This window comes from Thamnophis elegans, chromosome 4 (genome assembly GCF_009769535.1).
Source record: "Thamnophis elegans isolate rThaEle1 chromosome 4, rThaEle1.pri, whole genome shotgun sequence".
Classification (NCBI taxonomy): Eukaryota; Metazoa; Chordata; class Lepidosauria; order Squamata; family Colubridae; genus Thamnophis; species Thamnophis elegans.
Window position 1 is genome coordinate 134,990,027 of NC_045544.1, and position 23,263 is coordinate 135,013,289.

The 23,263-nt window shown below is 42.4% G+C and overlaps 1 protein-coding gene across 1 annotated transcript in view; it reads left to right on the plus strand.

Annotated features, from left to right (window-relative positions):
- Positions 1-23,263, plus strand: part of CA4 (carbonic anhydrase 4) — a 51,640-nt gene that overhangs the window by 22,712 nt on the left and 5,665 nt on the right. The window contains exons 2-4 of the mRNA XM_032216414.1: positions 16,411-16,458; positions 21,694-21,864; positions 22,947-23,104. Of these exons, the coding sequence (XP_032072305.1) occupies positions 16,411-16,458; positions 21,694-21,864; positions 22,947-23,104 (377 nt within the window). The remainder of the gene's footprint in view (positions 1-16,410; positions 16,459-21,693; positions 21,865-22,946; positions 23,105-23,263) is intronic.

The following is a 23,263-nucleotide window of genomic DNA, read 5'->3' on the forward strand; positions in this document are numbered from 1 at the left end:
CCACAAAGAAGAGGGAGTCAAGCTATTCTCCAAAGCCCCTGAGGGTAGAACAAGAAGCAATGGGTGGAAACTAATCAAGGAGAGAAGCAACCTAGAACTAAGGAGAAATTTCCTGACAGTGAGAACGAATCATCAGTGGAACAACTTGCCTCTAGACATTGTGAATGCTCCAGTACTGGAAATTTCTAAGAAGATCTTGGAAAGCCATTTGTCTGGAATGATATAGGAGCTCAGCTCCTGCTTGAGTTGGACTAGATAGGCTCAAGAGCCACATGGACCTTGACAGACTTGAACACTGGGCCCTCTCTAACAAAATGAAATCCAATGTAGAGAAAAGTAAAGTTCTACACTTTAGGTAAGAAAAACCAAAAGGACACATATAAACTGGGTGAAACCAGGCTTAATGGCAGTGACTGGGAGAGGGATCTTGGAGTCTTAGTGGACAACCAACTAAATATGAACCAGCAGTGAGCAATGGCAGCCGAAAAAGCCAATGCAATCCTAAATTGCATTAACAGAGGGATACAATCAAGATCAAGGGAGGTACTAACTAAGACCACTCTGTAAAGCCTTAGTAAGGCCACACTAGAATAGTGCATCCAGTTTTGGTCACCACACCATAAAAAATGATATTGAGACACTGGAGAAAGTGCAGAGAAGACAACCAGGATGATTCATATAAAATATACGAAGAACAGTTGCAAGAACTGGGCATGGCTAGTCTAGTGAAGAGAAGGACCAGGGGAGACAGGATAGCGGTCTTTCAATATTTGAGGGGCTGCCCCAGAGAGGAGGGGGTCAAGCTATTCTCCAAGGCACCTGAAAGCCAGACAAGGAATAAGGGATGGAAAAAAGGAGAGATTCAACCTGGAAATAAGGAGGAATTTTCTGACAGTGAGAACAATCAATCCATGGAACAGAAGTTGCCTTTGGAAGTTGTGGGAGCTTCATCACTGGAGGCTTTCAAGAAGAGACTGGACTGCCACTTGTCTCCTGCTTGAGCGGAGGGTTGGACTAGAAGACCTTCAAGATCCCTTCCACATCTGTTATTCTGTATTCTTCCCAGTCCAACTCCCTTGAGGTGTTGCTCCATTAATCCAAATGGGCACGTTTGAAAAATATCCATGCCTGAGCTGTGTAGATTCGGAAACTTTAGAGCTGAAGGCCTATCAGCAGGGGAGAAAAACAAATTTGTCCTTGTTGATACTTTATCCCCTCCAAGCCATCCTCTAAAATTTGCAGCTCCCAGCAAATTTTGACACCAGCCTCAAAACCTCTTCGAATTTCACAAGCTCTGGAAGAGAAACTCCTTCCGTTCACCGTAGATTTCTTCCACCTGCCTGAATGCTGACCCAGCAGTAAAGCAGCTTTAGGAGGTGAACGGAGGCTCGGATTTTTTGCTGACCAGAAAAAGGTTTTGCTTGTTGCCTTTAATGATCTCCAGCAAGCGTTCCAAGACTGAAGGGCGACAAGGATTCACTGAATTTGCACACGGGCGTGCAGAGACAAATGGGCTGTCTATGGAGATTCTCAGTTCATCCAGGGCACGATTGTCCCAAAGGTGCTTTTTTTTCAAGTGGCAACTGAACTTTCTGATTTTTCTTTTGAAGATGTTTCACTTTCTCCCCCAAGAAGCTTCTTCAGCTCTGACTGGATGGTGGGGAATGGAAGGATTTATACTCCTTGCAGACAGCTGGTCATTTGCACCATTTTAGAGAGTCGTTAAGGGACGCAGTGGCTAAGATGCTGAGATTGTCGATCTGAAGGTCGGCAGCTCGGCGGTTCGAATCCCTAGCACCGCGTAACGGAATGAGCCCCCGTTACTTGTCCCACCTTCTGCCAACCTAGCAGTTCGAAAGCACGTAAAAAATGCAAGTAGAAAAATAGGAACCACCTTTGGAGGGAAGGTAACAGCGTTCCGTGCGCCTTCGGTGTTTAGTCATGCCGGCCACATGACCACGGAGATGTCTTCGGACAGTGCTGGCTCTTCGGCTTAGAAATGGAGATAAGTACCGCCCCCTAGAGTTGGGAACGACTAGCACACATGTGCAGGGGAACCTTTACCTAGGGAGTCATTGAGGCTGTTGGAGGTTTGCCTGTGTACTCAGGGTCACCTGAGTGATGCAAATGGATGTGGAGCCTTCTTGGAACGACCAAAAGGACTGTGTCAGTGGTGGGTTGCAGGCGGTACGCTCCGGTACAGGCATACTGTTGCCTGCCCGGAGCACCGGGTACCGTTCCGGTACGGTGCTCTCGAGGGCCCACCCACTTGCCCGAGCTCCTTACCTGTATTTGAGCTCTTCGGCGCTTCCACGCACGGAGCACACGGTGCCTGCACAATGCTCCGCCGAGCAGCTGGAGCATCGCAGAGGCTCGTGGAGGCGTCACAAGAGGGAAGGACGCATGTGCGCAATATGCACGTTCATGTAGTGGAAGCCGAGCCCCGTTGCAACTGTATCAGTTGCAATGGGATCCATATCCCACCCCTGGACTGTGTTGTGCACTGGAGATAGATGATGTCGTATCCCTCCCCCTCTGTTGAGAGGGGGCTGCTCAATTTTGACCTAGATGGCCTCTTTGATGCATCTTTCAAACCAGGGGTCCTCTCTGTCCAAAATGTGGACTTTGCTGTCCTCAAAAGGGTGGCCCTTGTCTTTTAAATGCAGGTGGACTGCTGAATCTTATCCTGGTAGGTTGCTCTCCTATATCACAGATAAACCTCCAAGTGGCCTCAATGACTCTCTAAAATGATGCAAATGACCAGCTGTCTGCAAGGAGTATAAATCCTTCCATTCCCCACCATTCCATCAGAACTGAAGAAGCTTCTTGGAGGAGAAAGAGAAACGTCTCCAAAGAATAACAAAAAAAGTCCAATTTCCTCTTGAAAAAGCACCTTTGGGACAGACAGATTGACTCTTTCCAGCCAAAGAAGAAAGCTGTGTTTTTTCGGGAGATGTTCAGGTATACCTCGACTTACAACCACCATTGAGCCCAAAATTTCTGTTGCTAAGGGAAACATTTGTTGAATGAGTTTTGCCTCGATTATACGACTTTTCTTGCCACCTTTGTGAAGTGAATGACTACGTTTGTTAATTATTATTATTATTATTATTGTACAATTGTATCACAGCGGCCAGTTGTTTCGCCGGATTTGGCATTGGTTACTAGTCGGGCCCCACCCAGGGGCCTAGGACGTCGTAACATATTTTCGTAATATGCGTGCAGATCCAAGCAGTGCGGCTTTTTGCATTTGACTGATGGTGATTTTGTCAATTTTTAACTGTTTTAAATGTAATTCCAGTGCTTTTGGAATAGCACCCAGTGTGCCAATTACCACTGGAATTACCACTGCTGGTTTGTGCCATAGTCGTTGAATTTCGATTTTTAAGTCCTGGTATCTTGCGATTTTTTCATGTTCCTTCTCGGCGACCCTGCTATCACCTGGTATTGCGATGTCTATGATTGTGACCTTATTTTTCTCAACCAGTGTGATGTCTGGTGTATTATGCGCCAGTATTTTGTCGGTTTGTATACGGAAATCCCACAAGATCTTGACCATCTGATTTTCTGTGACTTTTTCAGGCTGATGTTCCCACCAGTTTGTTGCGGTTTTAATATTATAATTTTTGCACAAATTCCAATGGATCATTTGTGCTACTGAATTGTGCCGCAATTTATACTCAGTCTGCGCGATTTTTTTACAGCAGCTGAGAATGTGATCAACAGTTTCGTCAGCTTCTTTGCAAAGTCTGCATTTGGCATCATCAGAGGATTTTTCAATTTTGGCCTTAATGGCATTTGTGCGGATAGCTTGTTCTTGCGCAGCCAGGATTAGTGACTCTGTTTCTTTCTTTAATGTACCTGTTTTTAACCATAACCAAGTTTGTTCCCTGTCCACTTTATCTTTTATTTTTTCCAGAAATTGACCATGCAGTGCTTTGTTCTGCCAACTCTCCATTCTTGATTTTATCACATCTTTTCTGTATTCTTGTTTTGTCTGTTGGGCCTTCAGTAGATTTTTGCTCTTTACTTCGATTAATAGATGTTCTTGACTTTCTTTTAAATAATCAGCCAGTGCATGTTTTTCTTCTTCAACTGTTTGCTTCACTTGTAATAATCCTCTGCCACCTGATTTTCGGGGCAGATATAGTCTATCAGTATCACCACGTGGATGTAAACTGTAGTGCATTGTCATTAGTTTCCTGGTTTTTCGGTCCAAAAGGTCCAAATCAGTTTGTGTCCAGTTAACTATGCCAACTGTGTATCTTATAACTGGTATTGCCCAGGTATTTATGGCCTTGATTGTATTTCCACCATTCAATTTAGATTTCAAAATTTTCCTAACTCTGTTGGTGTACTCTCGTCTGACAATAGTTTTTACTTCTCCATGCTTGATGTTATCCAACTGCAGAATGCCTAAGTATTTGTAGGCTTCATTTTCTTTGCATTTAATTAGTTGGCCATTGGGCATTTCAATTCCCTCAGATGCAGTGATTTTGCCCCTTTTTATGGATACAGTGGCACATTTTTCCATGCCAAACTGCATTGAAATATCGGTGCTGAATACTCGGACTGTATTTGTCAATGATTGGATTTCTATTTCTGACTTTCCATAGAGTTTCAAATCATCCATATATAGTAAATGCGAAATTTTTTCAGCTTTTTTGGCTGTTTGGTAGCCTAATTTCATTTTTTTTAAGATTATTGATAGTGGGATCATTGCGATGATGAAGAGAAGAGGTGAAAGTGAATCACCCTGGAAAATTCCTCGCTTGATATTAACCATTCCGTAGCTCTCATTCCCTACTGCCAACTCAGTTCTCCATTGTTTCATTGCCTTTTCAGTAAAGGATGTAATATTTTTGCTAATGCCAGTTGTTTCTAAGCATTTTATGATCCAACTATGTGGCAGTGAGTCAAATGCCTTTTTGTAATCAATCCAGACCATATTCAAGTTCGTTTTTCTGTTCTTACAATTTTCTAATATCATTTTATCAATTAGAAGCTGATCTTTTGTGCCCCTGCTCCTTCTTTTGTTGCCTTTTTGCTCTACTGGCAAGATGTTGTTTGTTTCCAAATAATCCATCATGTTATCTGCAATAATGCCTGTGAGTAATTTGAAGGTTGTTGGCAAGCATGTTATTGGTCTATAGTTTTCTGGTGTTGTTCCTTTAGTTGGATCTTTCTGAATCAAGTATGTTTTTCCAGTTGTCAACCATTCATCAATTTGGCCCTTTTGTAAAATTTCATTCAGTTGCCTGGCCAATATTGCATGTAAACTGGTCAGATATTTGAGCCAGAAACCATGTAATTGGTCACTTCCAGGTGATGTCCAATTCTTTACCTTTTTAACTCGATTTTTGACCATCTCAGTTGTTATTTCTAATACTTGCATTTGTTTGTTGCCAATGCTTTTCTCAAAGTCATGTATCCACTTTGCTTCCTTGTTGTAGTCCTTTGCATTTTCCCACAATTCTTTCCAGAATTCAACTGTGGCCTGTTTTTCTGGTTTTTCACTTTTGGTGTCACCATTTACATTAAGACTTTGATAAAAACGCCGTTGATCTGATCGAAATTGCTGATTTTGTTTATATTGGATGATTCGTGCCTCATATCTTTCAATTTTTCTAGCTGTTGCTGTTATCTGCTGTTTTACAATCTCTACAGCTTCATTGATGTTTCTTGTATCCAATCTATATCTCCTGATTAGCCGATCTATGATTTTGTTGTTTTTAAGCCGTTGCTCATGCATGTTCTTTAAGTTACTAGCATCTGCCCTTAATTTTTTTATTTTTTGTTCTAAACGGATTTTCCACTTTGGCTTTGATGCTTTTTCTGTTGTATGACTAAGTACTTTAATTTTAATGCCTAGTTCATTAGTGACTATTACAGCTGCGCTGTACATTAACTGGTTTGTTTCCAAGATGGATCCCTGTTCAATTGTTGAAAACACTGCATTAACCATTTTCATGATAGGGGCCAAAATTTTCTTAGGCACAGTTTTTAGTGTTGGTAAACGTTGCCTTTCCTCATTAAGCAGAAAATGCTCCATGATCTTATCCTTCAATTCTTTTTGTTTTTGAGTTAGTTCATCAGTTGGTTCAGTGATAACTGGTTCTAGTGGTGGTGGTGTTATTTCCTCCCCAAGAGCTTCTTCTGGGAGTTCTACTATAATGTCTTTAGTTGTGTCTTGAATATCAGTTATTTCCGCTTGTGATATTGTTTTTTGGGTTTTGCAATTTGCCTGAATTTCCTCATGTTCAACTTCACTAAACACTTTATTCCGTATAATAAATCGCCTTTGATCTGCTAGTCGTTGTTCACTAACATTTGAATCTGGATATTGTTGTTTCCATAATTCATACATTCGCTTTAAATAGCCTCTTTTTTCTGGCTCTGAGTTGTAGTAACAGGCCATTATGGCACGGTTTTCATCTGCACTATATTTTTGTCGTTTTGTTGGCTGGTCCACTTGTAGCCCACTTGTCGACGGATGTCCAGGGACCCCAACATCCGCCGCGGCCCTTGTTAACCCGCGCGACGACCGATGCGGTATGGAATTCTTATTTGTTTTTTTCACCATATTGTATGGGTTGGCGGGGTTTTTTTTACGGGACCAGATGCCAACCTGATCCCAACCTTCCTCCTTTCTCATCCGGGATTGGGACCGGCAATGGCGGAGTTATTATTATTATTATTATTATTATTATTATTAATATTATACAATTGTATCACAGCGGCCAGTTGTTTCGCCGGATTTGGCATTGGTTACTAGTCGGGCCCCACCCAGGGGCCTAGGACGTCGTAACATATTTTCGTAATATGCGTGCAGATCCAAGCAGTGCGGCTTTTTGCATTTGACTGATGGTGATTTTGTCAATTTTTAACTGTTTTAAATGTAATTCCAGTGCTTTTGGAATAGCACCCAGTGTGCCAATTACCACTGGAATTATCACTGCTGGTTTGTGCCATAGTCGTTGAATTTCGATTTTTAAGTCCTGGTATCTTGCGATTTTTTCATGTTCCTTCTCGGCGACCCTGCTATCACCTGGTATTGCGATGTCTATGATTGTGACCTTATTTTTCTCAACCAGTGTGATGTCTGGTGTATTATGCGCCAGTATTTTGTCGGTTTGTATACGGAAATCCCACAAGATCTTGACCATCTGATTTTCGGTGACTTTTTCAGGCTGATGTTCCCACCAGTTTGTTGCTGTTTTAATATTATAATTTTTGCACAAATTCCAATGGATCATTTGTGCTACTGAATTGTGCCGCAATTTATAATCAGTCTGCGCGATTTTTTTACAGCAGCTGAGTATGTGATCATTATTATTATAATTATTATTATTATGATTAATAATAATCATTATTATTATTATTATTATTATTATTATACAATTGTATCACAGCGGCCAGTTGTTTCGCCGGATTTGGCATTGGTTACTAGTCGGGCCCCACCCAGGGGCCTAGGACGTCGTAACGTATTTTCGTAATATGCGTGCAGATCCAAGCAGTGCGGCTTTTTGCATTTGACTGATGGTGATTTTGTCAATTTTTAACTGTTTTAAATGTAATTCCAGTGCTTTTGGAATAGCACCCAGTGTGCCAATTACCACTGGAATTATCACTGCTGGTTTGTGCCATAGTCGTTGAATTTCGATTTTTAAGTCCTGGTATCTTGCGATTTTTTCATGTTCCTTCTCGGCGACCCTGCTATCACCTGGTATTGCGATGTCTATGATTGTGACCTTATTTTTCTCAACCAGTGTGATGTCTGGTGTATTATGCGCCAGTATTTTGTCGGTTTGTATACGGAAATCCCACAAGATCTTGACCATCTGATTTTCTGTGACTTTTTCAGGCTGATGTTCCCACCAGTTTGTTGCTGTTTTAATATTATAATTTTTGCACAAATTCCAATGGATCATTTGTGCTACTGAATTGTGCCACAATTTATAATCAGTCTGCGCGATTTTTTTACAGCAGCTGAGTATGTGATCAACAGTTTCATCAGCTTCTTTGCAAAGTCTGCATTTGGCATCATCAGAGGATTTTTCGATTTTGGCCTTAATGGCATTTGTGCGGATAGCTTGTTCTTGCGCAGCCAGGATTAGTGACTCTGTTTCTTTCTTTAATGTACCTGTTTTTAACCATAACCAAGTTTGTTCCCTGTCCACTTTATCTTTTATTTTTTCCAGAAATTGACCATGCAGTGCTTTGTTCTGCCAACTCTCCATTCTTGATTTTATCACATCTTTTCTGTATTCTTGTTTTGTCTGTTGGGCCTTCAGTAGATTTTTGTTCTTTACTTCGATTAATAGATGTTCTTGAGTGTCTTTTAAATAATCAGCCAGTGCATGTTTTTCTTCTTCAACTGTTTGCTTCACTTGTAATAATCCTCTGCCACCTGATTTTCGGGGCAGATATAGTCTATCAGTATCACCACGTGGATGTAAACTGTAGTGCATTGTCATTAGTTTCCTGGTTTTTCGGTCCAAAAGGTCCAAATCAGTTTGTGTCCAGTTAACTATGCCAGCTGTGTATCTTATAACTGGTATTGCCCAGGTATTTATGGCCTTGATTGTATTTCCACCATTCAATTTAGATTTCAAAATTTTCCTAACTCTGTTGGTGTACTCTCGCCTGACAATAGTTTTTACTTCTCCATGCTTGATGTTATCCAACTGCAGAATGCCTAAGTATTTGTAGGCTTCATTTTCTTTGCATTTAATTAGTTGGCCATTGGGCATTTCAATTCCCTCAGATGCAGTGATTTTGCCCCTTTTTATGGATACAGTGGCGCATTTTTCCATGCCAAACTGCATTGAAATATCGGTGCTGAATACTCGGACTGTATTTGTCAATGATTGGATTTCTATTTCTGACTTTCCATAGAGTTTCAAATCATCCATATATAGTAAATGCGAAATTTTTTCAGCTTTTTTGGCTGTTTGGTAGCCTAATTTCATTTTTTTTAAGATTACTGATAGTGGGATCATTGCGATGATGAAGAGAAGAGGTGAAAGTGAATCACCCTGGAAAATTCCTCGCTTGATATTAACCATTCCGTAGATCTCATTCCCTACTGCCAACTCAGTTCTCCATTGTTTCATTGCCTTTTCAGTAAAGGATGTAATATTTTTGCTAATGCCAGTTGTTTCTAAGCATTTTATGATCCAACTATGTGGCAGTGAGTCAAATGCCTTTTTGTAATCAATCCAGACCATATTCAAGTTCGTTTTTCTGTTCTTACAATTTTCTAATATCATTTTATCAATTAGAAGCTGATCTTTTGTGCCCCTGCTCCTTCTTTTGTTGCCTTTTTGCTCTACTGGCAAGATGTTGTTTGTTTCCAAATAATCCATCATGTTATCTGCAATAATGCCTGTGAGTAATTTGAAGGTTGTTGGTAAGCATGTTATTGGTCTATAGTTTTCAGGTGTTGTTCCTTTAGTTGGATCTTTCTGAATCAAGTATGTTTTTCCAGTTGTCAACCATTCATCAATTTGGCCCTTTTGTAAAATTTCATTCAGTTGCCTGGCCAATATTGCATGTAAACTGGTCAGATATTTGAGCCAGAAACCATGTAATTGGTCCTTTCCAGGTGATGTCCAATTCTTTACCTTTTTAACTCGATTTTTGATCATCTCAGTTGTTATTTCTAATACTTGCATTTGTTTGTTGCCAATGCTTTTCTCAAAGTCATGTATCCACTTTGCTTCCTTGTTGTAGTCCTTTGCATTTTCCCACAATTCTTTCCAGAATTCAACTGTGGCCTGCTTTTCTGGTTTTTCACTTTTGGTGTCACCATTCACATTAAGACTTTGATAAAAACGCCGTTGGTCTGATCGAAATTGCTGATTTTGTTTATATTGGATGATTCGTGCCTCATATCTTTCAATTTTTCTAGCTGTTGCTGTTATCTGCTGTTTTACAATCTCTACAGCTTCATTGATGTTTCTTGTATCCAATCTATATCTTCTGATTAGCCGATCTATGATTTTGTTGTTTTTAAGCCGTTGCTCATGCATGTTCTTTAAGTTACTAGCATCTGCCCTTAATTTTTTGATTTTTTGTTCTAGACGGATTTTCCACTTTGGCTTTGATGCTTTTTCTGTTGTGTGACTAGGTACTTTAATTTTAATGCCTAGTTCATTAGTGACTATTACAGCTGCGCTGTACATTAACTGGTTTGTTTCCAAGATGGATCCCGGTTCAATTGTTGAAAACACTGCATTAACCATTTTCATGATAGGGGCCAAAATTTTCTTAGGCACAGTTTTTAGTGTTGGTAAACGTTGCCTTTCCTCATTAAGCAGAAAATGCTCCATGATCTTATCCTTCAATTCTTTTTGTTTTTGAGTTAGTTCATCAGTTGGTTCAGTGATAACTGGTTCTAGTGGTGGTGGTGTTATTTCCTCCCCAAGAGCTTCTTCTGGGAGTTCTACTATAATGTCTTTAGTTGTGTCTTGAATATCAGTTATTTCCGCTTGTGATATTGTTTTTTGGGTTTTGCAATTTGCCTGAATTTCCTCATGTTCAACTTCACTAAACACTTTATTCCGTATAATAAATCGCCTTTGATCTGCTAGTCGTTGTTCACTAACATTTGAATCTGGATATTGTTGTTTCCATAATTCATACATTCGCTTTAAATAGCCTCTTTTTTCTGGCTCTGAGTTGTAGTAACAGGCCATTATGGCACGGTTTTCATCTGCACTATATTTTTGTCGTTTTGTTGGCTGGTCCACTTGTAGCCCACTTGTCGACGGATGTCCAGGGACTCCAACATCCGCCGCGGCCCTTGTTAACCCGCGCGACGACCGATGCGGTATGGAATTCTTATTTGTTTTTTTCACCATATTGTATGGGTTGGCGGGGGGTTTTTTACGGGACCAGATGCCAACCTGATCCCAACCTTCCTCCTTTCTCATCCGGGCTTGGGACCGGCAATGGCGGAGTTATTATTATTATTATTATTATTATTATTATTATTATTTATTTGTCTTGTATGCCGCCCACTCCCGGAGGACTCCGGGCGGCTCACAAAAGATAAGGGAGAGAGGGGAACAAGACAAAGACAACATATTAAAAACAAAACCAACATTCACAATTTCTATGGAGGTAGATGCTTCTCAGCTCCCCCAGCCTGCTGGAACAGCCAGGACTTGGTGGCTTTGCGGAAGGCCGGGAGGGTAGTAAGGGTCCGGATCTCAACAGGGAGCTGATTAAGTAAGTCACACAGTTGCTAAGTGAACCTGGCTTCCCTATTGACTTTGCTTGTCAGAAGGTCGTAAAAGGGGAATCACGTGACACACACACACACACACACACACACACACAGACACATGGGACACTGCAACCGTCATAAATAGGAGTCAGTTGCCAAGCACCTGAATTTTGACCATATGACCACAGGGATGCCACAACAGTCATAAGTATGGAAAAACAGTCATCGGTTGCTTTTTTCAGTGTCAATTGTAAGTTCAAACAGTCACTAAACAAACTGTTATAAGTCAAGAACCAACTCTATTAGACGTTTTTATTAGAACAAAATAATTTAACTAACCCCCCCCCTCCTCGTTGCCAGCTTCTCAGCTGTTTTTTCAATTTTCTAAGGATGTTTTTTTCATCCAGGATAAATTTGTTCAGTTGCTCAGAGTTCAGAGTTGGTCACCTTATTGTATCCCACTTATTGTATCCCACACCAGATAATGTTCTCCAGAACGTTTTATCTTCTTTCCTGGTTCCTTCCCGGTTTATATATTTGCAAATATCCTTTTATACATTAACGTATTCTTTTTGAGCAAAGAGCCCTCCCCCAGTTGTTATGATTATGGTTAAGAGCCACTGGTATTTATTTAAACTCTGCAATTTGCTAATCGGGTATTGAAGGAAGCAGCTTTTCTGCTTCCTGTAATAATAGAGGAAAACCTTGTGATTTGATTGATTTTGTGCTATTATATCAGTGTTGACTCTCAGCAATTATTGTTGTATTGTAAGCCGCCCGGAGTCCTTCGGGATCGGGCAGCATATAAATGTTATTAAAACTAAAACTACATGTCGTTTGGTTACAAGTGTTTTAAGATCCACATCCTCGAATAATATTTACCATCTCAAACTTTTCATCTAGTAAAATTAAAAACCTCATTTTCATTCTACAATATATATTCAGTTAACATTAGTATTATTTTTTTCAGAAAATATACTTATGTTCATTATTGTCCTTGTATTTCATACCTTCAAACAGAGATCTTATTCCTTCATTTTTCATCAAAACGTCACTGCATATATATACCAGTTTTCAATTATTCCCTTGTTAAAGTTGTTTATCAGCAGCGAAATATCATTATAATACGTTCTTAACATTATACATTATATCACCAGACCTTACATTAATTTTTCTTTGTATCATTATTAGATTATTTCACAGCATAGTTATATCATCATTCAACTTCTTCAATTAAGGCATAAGTATATCATTTTTCATTTCCAAGGTTTTTTTTCCCCCCTAGCCACCGATAAAACAAATCCCATATCTTATAAAATTGCTCATCCTCTTGTTCTCTAATTTCAAGTGTCAATTTACTCATTTCAGCACAGTCCATTATTTTTTGGATAACTTCTTCCTGTTTTGGTATTGTTTCGTTTTTCCAGTTTTTTGCAAATAGAATTCTGGCTGCTGTTAACACATTTACAATCAAGTATTTTAAGTCTTTGTTGTAGATTTCTGGTATGATCCCCAATACAAAGACCTCTGGTTTAAAGTCTATTTGTTTGTGTGTCATTTTCTCCAACCACATGTGGATTTTAGTCCAGTATCTTTTAGCTTCAATGCAAGTCCACCACATGTGGTAGTATGAGCCAGGTATCTGGTTCATGTTTGAGTATTTGAAAATTTATTTATAGGCCGCCCTTTTCCCTGGGGGGACTCAGGGCGGCTTACAACTCAAAGGGAGGGGGATACAGACAATAACACATAAGGACAATACATAATTAAAAATAGAACACAACATTCATACCATTCGGGTGGGGGTGAGTTACATTCTTTAACCCCAGGCCTGACGGGATAGCCAGATTTTAAGGACTGTGCGGAAGGTCTGGAGGGTGGTGAGGGTGCGAATCTCCACGGGGAGATCGTTCCAAAGGGTTGGAGCTACTACCGAGAAGGCTCTCCTCCACGTAGTTGCCAGTCGACACTGACTGGCAAATGGAACTCGGAGGAGGCCTAATCTATGTGATCTAATGGGTCGCGAGGAGGTGATTGGCAGGAGGCGGTCTCTCAAGTATCCAGATCCACTACCATGAAGGGCTTTATGGGTGGTAAGTAGCACCTTGAAGCGCACCCGGAGATCGACAGGTAGCCAGCGCAGCTCGCGGAGGATAGGTGTTATGTGGGTGTACCGAGGTGCACCCACGATCGCTCACGCGGCCGCATTCTGGACTAGCTGAAGTCGCCGGATGCTCTTCAAGGGCAGCCCCATGTAGAGCACGTTGCAGTATTCCAGCCTAGAGGTCACAAGGGCACGAGTGACTGTTGTGAGAGCCTCCCGGTTCAGGTAGGGTCGCAACTGGTGCACCAGGCGAACCTGTGCAAATGCCCCCCTGGTCACAGCTGATAAATGATGGTCGAAGGTCAGCTGTGGGTCCAGGAGGACTCCCAGGTTGTGAACCCTGTCTGAGGCGTGTAATGTTTGACCCCCCCAGCCTGAGAGATGGAACACTAACCAAGTTAGTGGGAGGGAAACACAACAGCCACTCGGTCTTATCCGGGTTGAGCACAAGCTTGTTAGCCCTCATCCAGTCCCTAACAGCTTCAAGGCCCCGGTTCATCACGTCCACCGCTTCATTGAGTTGGCACGGGGCGGACAGATACAGCTGGGTATTGTCCGCATATTGATGGTATCTTATCCCGTGCCGCCGAATGATCTCGCCCAGCGGTTTCATGTAGATGTTGAAAAGTAGGGGGGGATAAGACTGAACCCTGCGGCACCCCATATGTTAGGGGCCTAGGGGTCGATCTCTGCCCTCCAACTAACACCGACTGCGACCTGTCCGAGAGGTAGGAGGAGAACCACTGCAAAACAGTGCCTCCCACCCCCACCTCCCGCAGTCGTCGCAGAAGGATACCATGGTCGATGGTATCGAAAGCCGCTGAGAGGTCAAGGAGAACCAAGATGGAGGCGTGGCCTCCATCCCTGGCTCTCCAGAGATCATCGGTCAATGCGACCAAAGCGGTTTCTGTGCTGTAACCGGGCCTGAAGCCGGACTGGAAGGGGTCAAGATAGTTAGCTTCCTCCAAGGACCGCTGGAGCTGGTAGGCCACCACCTTCTCAACAACCTTCCCCACAAAGGGGAGGTTGGAGACCACATGTTGCATGTGATGATTGTTTTTTTTTCTTTTTGTGTGTTTTTTTTCTTTCTTTTTAATTTTATTTTATTGTTGTGTCTATTAAATATATAACAGAGAGATACGGGTTGTGTATGTGAGGGGAAACATAGTTGGGATGGACTGCTACAGGTAGGGGAATAAGAAATGATACTAAACTATAATCTATTAAATGAAACAATGAATGTATAAGAATGATAAATGTTAAAAGACCTGTAACCAAACGACATTCTGTATGTGATGATGGGCTTGGCTTTTCTTTTCTTTTCTTTTTCTATTGTTGTGTGTATATGTTGTCTATGTAATAAAAAAAAAAAACTAAAACTAAACTAAACAATCACAAGCAGAGATTTTCTGCAGGAGGGTCTGTCCCCAACCCGTTTTTTTTCTGATCTTCCAACGGTGCCCCCATCATTGCTGGGTCCCATCCACCTCACAACTGGACATCCTTTTAACTACCTTCTCTGTCTGTCTGTCTGTCTGTCTGTCTGTCTGTCTGTTTGTCTGTCCATCCGTCCATCCGTCCGTCCATCTTCCTTCCTTCCTTCCTTCCTTCCCTTTGTTCCTTTATTCCTTCCTTCTTCTTCTTTCTTTCTTTCCTTCCCTTCCTTTCTTCTTTCTTTCTTTCCTTCCTTCCTTCCTTCCTTTTCGTCCTCTTTCCTTCCTTCCTTTCTTCTTTCTTTCCTTCCTTCCTTCCTCTCCTTCTGTTTCTTCTTCTTTCCTTCCCTCTGTCCTTCCTTTCTTTCTTTCTTTCTTCCTCTTTCTTTCCTTCCTTCCTTCTTTCCTTTCTTTCTTTCATCTTCTTCTTTCCTTCCTTCCTTTCCTCTGTCCTTCCTTCCTTCCTTCCTTTCCTCCTTCCTTCCTTCCTTCCTTTCCTCCTTCCTTCCTTCCTTCCCTTTGTTCCTTTATTCCTTCCTTCTTCTTCTTTCTTTCCTTCCTTCCTTTCTTCTTTCTTTCCTTCCTTCCTCCCTTTTCATCCTCTTTCCTTCCTTCCTTTCTTCTTTCCTTCCTTCCTTCCTCTCCTTCCGTTTCTTCTTCTTTCCTTCCCTCTGTCCTTCCTTTCTTTCTTTCTTCCTCTTTCTTTCCTTCCTTCCTTCCTTCCTTCTTTCCTTTCTTTCTTTCATCTTCTTCTTTCCTTCCTTCCTTTCCTCTGTCCTTTCTTCCTTCCTTCCTTCCTTCCTTTCCTCCTTCCTTCCTTCCTTCCTTCCTCTCCTTCTGTTTCTTCTTCCTTCCTTCCCTCTGTCCTTCCTTCCTTTCTTTCTTTCTTCCTCTTTCTTTCCTTCCTTCCTTCTTTCCTTTCTTTCTTTCATCTTCTTCTTTCCTTCCTTCCTTTCCTCTGTCCTTCCTTCCTTCCTTCCTTTCCTCCCTCCCTCCCTCCCTCCCTCCCTTCCTTCTCTGTCAAATATCATTTTATTGCAGCAATTATTTAAATCAGGTGTCTCCATCCTTGGCAACTTTCAGACCTATAGACTTCAACCTCCAGAGTGAGATTATATTTAGATTATAATTTCAGATTGCTTTCCAGGGATTTTTTTCCACAACTATTTTAAAATCTTAGTTCCAAAGGGAAAATACACAATAAAGAAAAAAGGAAGAAACAAACTAACAGTTTGGATACTCCAACACTGGAAGTTTTTAAGAAGAGATTAGATAACCATTTGTCTGAAATGGTATAGGGTTTCCTGCCTGAGCAGGGGGTTGGACTAGAAGACCTCCAAGGTCCCTTCCAACTCTGCTATTCTTTTATTTTTTTCACTGTTTACCCCATCATATCTTATTGTTTTATTTCTCATTTCATATTGCATATTTTGTGTGAGTCTGATGTTTCCTCTTCATTAGGTTATTCCATTTTTAACTACAGAGAGTGAATTTTTGCGTCCCTAGGAAGGATGATAGTATTCTAAATCAATTAATACCTTGTTTCAAAATGTTGTGTTCTGAAAATGATACCTGTTCTCTGCTATCATTCATCTTGGAATAATATAGTTAAACTAATGCAAACTATTTGTCTTTTGCAGGATCCTGGTGTTATGCCTCACAACAGTGTGAAGTCCTAAATTGCCAAGGTAACTTTCAAAGCCCATAGTTCAATGTACTGTAAAACATGAACCGGGGCAAGGTGTGGGAAAATGCAATTTATTTTATTTCCTTTTCTGTTGAGTCACTATTATGAATAGTTATGCAATGAAATGCTGATTAGAGCAAATGGTAATAAAAATATTGAATTCTTGGAGAGCTTCTGAGCTGATTTGCTGCCATTCCAGTCTTGCCCTGAAAAGACCCTTGAATTGCAAGGTTAAATTTCTTTCATGCTTTTATTGACCTGAATATTAAGTAATTAATATTCAGTTGCGTGCTTTCGAATTGCTACGTTGGCAGGAGCCTGGGGTGAGTACAGGAACTCACCCCATCGCGTGATGCGTGGGTCTTGAACCTCGGCTGCCGGCTTTCCAGCCGACAAGCCCAGATCTTAATCACTGAGCCCATTGCCCTGCCATATAGCCTCGATATGTTTTCATGGAATCCATTTTTTTAAAGAAAGTTTTTTATTTTTCTCTTTCAAATTCATTCACAGATATACTCTCTTATCATTACTTTTAACATTTATCTATTCATCATTAACCTTTATTGTTGTTTTTTTACAAATATATAGATTACAGTTCGGGTCACTTTCTTATCATCCCATAACTCCATCTTATTTTGCAACAACCTTGCTCCTTCTCTCTTCCCAACCTCCTTCTTTCTTCCTCTCCTTCCTCCTTTCTTCTTCCCCTCTCTTTCCCTCCTCTCTTCTCCTCCATCTTGCCCTCTCTCCTATTCTTAATTCCCCTCCCTTGCTTCCTCTGCTTTTATCCTTTCTTCCTTTCCCTCCTCATCCTTCCTCTTTTCTTCTTCCCCCCTCTCTTCTCCTTCTTCCCCTCTCTCCTACTCTTAATTCCCCTCCTTTGCTTCCTCTGCTTTTACCCTTTCTTCCTTTCCCTCCTCATCCTTCCTCCTTTCTTCTTTCCCCCATCCTCCTCTCTTCTCCTCCTTCTTACCCTCTCTCCTACTCTTAATTCCCCCCTCCCTTACTTCCTCTGCTTTACCCTTTCTTCCTTTCCCTCCTCATCCTTCCTCCTTTCTTCTTCCCCCCTCTCTTCTCCTTCTTACCCTCTCCTCTACTCTTAATTCCCCTCCCTTACTTCCTCTGCTTTACCCTTTCTTCCTTTCCCTCCTCATCCTTCCTCTTTTCCGTTGTTGCCTTTGCTTATTTATTTTCTCCAATGGATTCTCGGGGTGGCATTTCAGCAATCCCAACTTTATATTTTCATACAAAATAATTTTCGCTGTTACATTTTATTTCTAATAATAATTCCTCTCATATCATTTTTTAAATTGTATACTTGCATTTTAATGCTTTCCTACTCTCGCCCCTAATTTAATAATGTGTCATCTGAGTTATTTGTTATATACCATCATATAGCCCAGTGGTGGGATTCAGCCGTTTTCGCCCCTATCTGGGAGAACTGGTTGTTAACTTTCTAAGCAGTTTGAAGAACCGGTTGTTGGAAAGGATCCCATTTTGTTTTTTTCCCACTTTACAGGGCTAATCCTGTAAGGAAGGCAGGAAGGAAACATTCTGGTGTTGTTTCTAGCCTCATCTTTATTGCCCTGCTTACAGAAACTGCCTCTCCGGTTAACCCTTATGACATTGGAACAGCTATGGCGAAGCGGTCGTCGACCTGAGTGACCTTGAGTTGGCCACACCCACACGGTCACATGACCACAAGGCCACACCTACCCAGCTGGTCATTAGGTCAGAGAACCGGTTGTTAAATTATTTGAATCCCACCACTGAAATAGTCTGACTACATTTTCATGGAATCCTCAGGCAGCTCCCAGTTGGGGGAGACAAGACAAGCCTCAAGGATAGATAGTCCTCAACTTACAATTACAACGGAGCCCCAAAGTTCAGTTGCTAAGCAAGGCAGTTGTTAAGTGAATTTTGCCCCATGTTTTTACAATCTTTTTTGACAGAATCGTTGAGAGAATTGCTGTAGTTGTTAAGTGAGTCAGGCTAAGCAAATCTGGCTTCCCTCTTTGACTTTGCTTGTCATAATACAGCTGAGAAGGTTACAAATAGTGACAAATGACCCCAGGATCAGTGGTGGGTTCCAGATCCTGTAGCAACCAGTACGCTGCAACGGGGCCGGGCACATGCACTGCGCACGCCTGCGCACACACCGCCCTATGATGCTCCAGCTGCTCGGCAGAGCATCGCGCAGGCGCCTTACGCTGCGCGGGCTTGTGCAAATAGCCTGGTTAGCTCAAATAGGGGTAAGGACCGAGGGCGGGAGGGTGGGCCCTCCAAAGCACTGTTCCTGTACGACAGTGGTGGGTTTCAAAAATTGTTTGAACCTACTCTGTGGGTGTGGCCTCCTTTGTGGGAGTGGCTTGCCACCCATGTGACCGGATGGGAGTGGCTTGCCGCCCATGTGACCAGATATGAAGATGCCGGCGACACTTGTCAGAACCACCTTAAATTACCTCACACACAGCACTGGCAAGCATGAGAATATGATGTAAACTTCTTTTTTAAAAGGCATCTTTGGTTTGCGTTAAAACAACTTCAACACACGTAATGTTCTGATTGCACCACAAACGCAGTCGTCATCCTTACCTTTCACAGAGGCACTGAGTTTTATAAATATGAGCATGATAGTGTAGAATAATCATATCCAAGGACCAGTGGTGGGTTTCAAAAAAGTTTGGAACCTCTTCTGTAGGTGTGGCCTGCTTTCTGGGTCCACTGGTGGAACCTCTTCTAACCGGTTTGGTAGATTTGACGAACCGGTTCTCCCAAATAGGTGCGAACCTCTTCTAACCGGTTTGGTAGATTTGACGAACTGGTTCTACCAAATAGGTGCGAACTGGTAGAAACCCACCTCTGCGGTACGATAGTTGCTGCTCCCAGCAGCCACCGGTATGCCCGTACCGGGGTGTACTAGTGCGTACCAGCTGAAACCCACCACTGCCCAGGACAGTGCGACTGTCGTGAATACATACCAATTGCCCATTATTTTGAATTTTGATTATGTGACCATGGGGCTGCTGTTGCTGTTGCAAGTGTGAAAACCCATTTTTTGGTGCCGTTGTAAGTTTGAAGGGTCGCTAAATGAATGGTTGTAAGCAGTGGTGGGTTCTGGAAGAGTTCGCTCAGGGGCATGTGCAGTACAACTAAAATTGCTCTTCGCATGCACAGAAGCAAAAAAACAAGATGGCACCGCCTATGGCGCCACCAGGAGAACTGGATCGGGGGCTTGGCAGGCCTGGGTCGCTGCTGGTTCCAGCGACCCAGATTTCCAAGCTTCTACTGGTTCAGCCAGTAGGTCTGAGCCAGTAGGAATCTACCAGTGGTTGTAAGTCAAGGATTACTTCTAATGTTCCAAGGAAGAATGAAGGTCTATTAGTCATGGCTAGTTTGAACTCAGGGACTGGAATTGAAAATAGATAGGAGATGGCGAAACAGACTGTTTTAACTAAAAAAAAAAAAAAAGGATTTATTGAATTGGAAACCACTTCTGGGCTTTGTGCTTCACCTGAAAATAAAAAGAAAACTTTGATTTTAGGTTTTGATGATTGGGATGATTTCATTGTTATAAAATGGTTTAAAATGAATGAGGCTAATCAAGGAGAGAAGCAACTTAGAACTAAGGATAAATTTCCTAACAGTTAGAACAATTAACCAGTAGAACAACTTGCCTCCAGAAGTTGTGAATGCTCCAACACTGGAGGTTTTTAAGAAGAGATTGGACAGCCGCTTGTCCGGAATGGTATAGGGTCTCTTACTTCAGCGGGGGATGGACTAGAAGACCTTCAAGGTCCCTTCCAACTCTGTTATTCTGATTTCTCGGTGGCTTCTTTTAGGGGTTTTTAGACTTCTTCCAGCTTATAGCCCAGGAAGTCCTAAAGACCTCAACTTTTTAAACCACAGTTTGCAGAAATCACGGTTGTATTGGTCTTGATCAGGGTGGGTCTCTGCCAGTTCTAACCTCTTCTATAGAAGAGGTTCCACAAATCTACAGTGCCGTTTAGAACCGGTTCCAGCTCCCTCCCCCCGCCCGTCGGCACATCATCAAGATGAAGAGCGAGAGGAGGAATTCTGGGAGTTGAAGTCCACAAGTCTTAAAGCTGTCAAGTTCGAACACCCCTGGGTTTTTTTTCTGAAGGGTTAGGGGTGGAAGGGTCTTGTAACTTGACCGCTTTAAGACTTGCCGGCTTCAAATGCCAGAGTTCCTGAGCCAACATGACTGGAGGAGGAATTCTGGGAGTTGAAGTCCACAAGTCTTAAAGCTGTCAAGTTGGAACACCCCTGGGTTTTTTTTTTCTGAAGGGTTAGGGGTGCAAGGGTCTTGTAACTTGACAGCTTTAAAACTTGCACACTTCAATGCCAGAGTTCCTGAGCCAACATGACTGGAGGAGGAATTCTGGGAGTTGAAGTCCACAAGTCTTAAAGCTGTCAAGTTGGAACACCCCTGGGTTTTTTTTTCTGAAGGGTTAGGGGTGCAAGGGTCTTGTAACTTGACAGCTTTAAGACTTGCACACTTCAATGCCAGAGTTCCTGAGCCAACATGACTGGAGGAGGAATTCTGGGAGTTGAAGTCCACAAGTCTTAAAGCTGTCAAGTTGGAACACCCCTGGGGTTTTTTTTCTGAAGGGTTAGGGGTGCAAAGGTCTTGTAACTTGACCGCTTTAAGACTTGCACACTTCAATGCCAGAGTTCCTGAGCCAACATGACTGGAGGAGGAATTCTGGGAGTTGAAGTCCACAAGTCTTAAAGCTGTCAAGTTGGAACACCCCTGGGTTTTTTTTTCTGAAGGGTTAGGGGTGCAAGGGTCTTGTAACTTGACCGCTTTAAGACTTGCCTGCTTCAAATGCCAGAGTTCCTAAGCCAACATGACTGGAGGAGGAATTCTGGGAGTTGAAGTCCACAAGTCTTAAAGCTGTCAAGTTGGAACACCCCTGGGGTTTTTTTTCTGAAGGGTTAGGGGTGCAAAGGTCTTGTAACTTGACAGCTTTAAGACTTGCACGCTTCAATGCCAGAGTTCCTGAGCCAACATTTTGGTTGCTAAGCGCCAAGCCACTCCCACTCGGTCACAAGGCTGGCAAGCCACTCCCACCCAGTCACATGGCCAGCAAGCCACTCCCACAAAGCAGGCCACACCTACAGAAGAGATTCTAAAAATATTTGAAACCCACCACTGGTCTTGATCCAACGTCTCTCCCATTCAAAAGTCTTTTTTCTCCTCTCCCTCCTACAGAACCTCGCCTATGGCCGAAGCTCTATTCAGAATGTGGAAAAGACAAACAATCGCCGGTTAATATTCTCACCCGGCAGGCAACATGCAACGATTCTCTGAAAGCTTTTAAATTTATAGACTACGATGTCAAATCCAGGCACAAGTGGAACATGAAAAATAATGGACACACAGGTGAGAAGCAGGAATACCTCAGACAAGTCACACAGGTATTCCACACAATGGGAGAATATGTGGATGAAAGGTCTAAAATTTACACCAAGTCATAATCTAAAAAAATATATATATACAATGATGTGTCGTTGGTATTTAACACCAGATAAGTCAGGGGTGTCAAACTTGATTTCATTGACTGCCGCATAGGGGTTGTGTTTGACCTCGGAGGGGGGGGGGGCTGGGAGGGCAGGGGGCATGGCCAGCCCAACGCCATTCATTTCAGGGGCATCGGTGGTGGCATGAGAGCTCTGCCAATGCACACCACTCACATTTGCAAATCGGTAGGAAAGGTATGTGAATACCACCCCTGGACAGAGGTGGTATTCAGCAGGTTCTGACCAGTTCTGGAGAACCGGTAGCGGAAATTTTGAGTAGTTTGGATAACCGGTAAATACCACCTCTGGCTGGCCCTGCCCCCATCTATTCTCTGTCTCCCGAGTCCCAGCTGATCGGGAGGGAATGGAGATTTTGCAGTATCCTTCCCCTGGAGTAGGGAGGGAATGAGGATTTTGCAGTATCCTTCCCCTGGACTAGGGAGGGAATGGGGATTTTGCAGTATCCTTCCCCTGGAGTAGGGAGGCAATGGAGATTTTGCAGTATCCTTCCCCTAGAGTTGGGAGGGAATGGAGATCTTGCAGTATCCTTCCCCTGGAGTGGAGAGGGAATGGAGATTTTACAGTATCCTTCCCCTGGAGTGGGGAGGGAATGGAGATTTTACAGTATCCTTCCCCTGGAGTGGGGAGGGAATGGAGATTTTGCAGTATCCTTCCCCTGGAGTGGAGAGGGAATGGAGATTTTACAGTATCCTTCCCCTGGAGTGGGGAGGGAATGGAGATTTTACAGTATCCTTCCCCTGGAGTGGGGAGGGAATGGAGATTTTGCAGTATCCTTCCCCTGGAGTGGGGAGGGAATGGAAATTTTGCAGTATCCTTCCCCTGCCATGTCCACCAAGCCACGCCCACAGAATCAGTAGTAAAAAAATTTGAAACTCACCCCTGTCCCTGGACTAGGCTGTACTGAATCAATTTTTTTCTCGGCAGTCATCGTTCTGCTGGATGAGTCTGGGAAGGTGGAGAGTGGGGGTCTGAACGGGAAATACAAGGCGGTACAGTTTCATTTCCACTGGGGAAGCCAGGTGGGGAAGACGCGGAGTCCTGGATCTGAACACAGCATCGATGGAGAGAGGTACCCCATGGAGGTAAAAGCATCCAGAAACATTCATCTCCAAAATCTAGCATCAGGAAACATTTTATATAAATACGTATGTGTTTGTTTGTGTATATATATCTATATATCTAAATCTAAATCTAAATCATTTAAATCTAAATCTAAATCTAAATCTAAATCTAAATCTAAA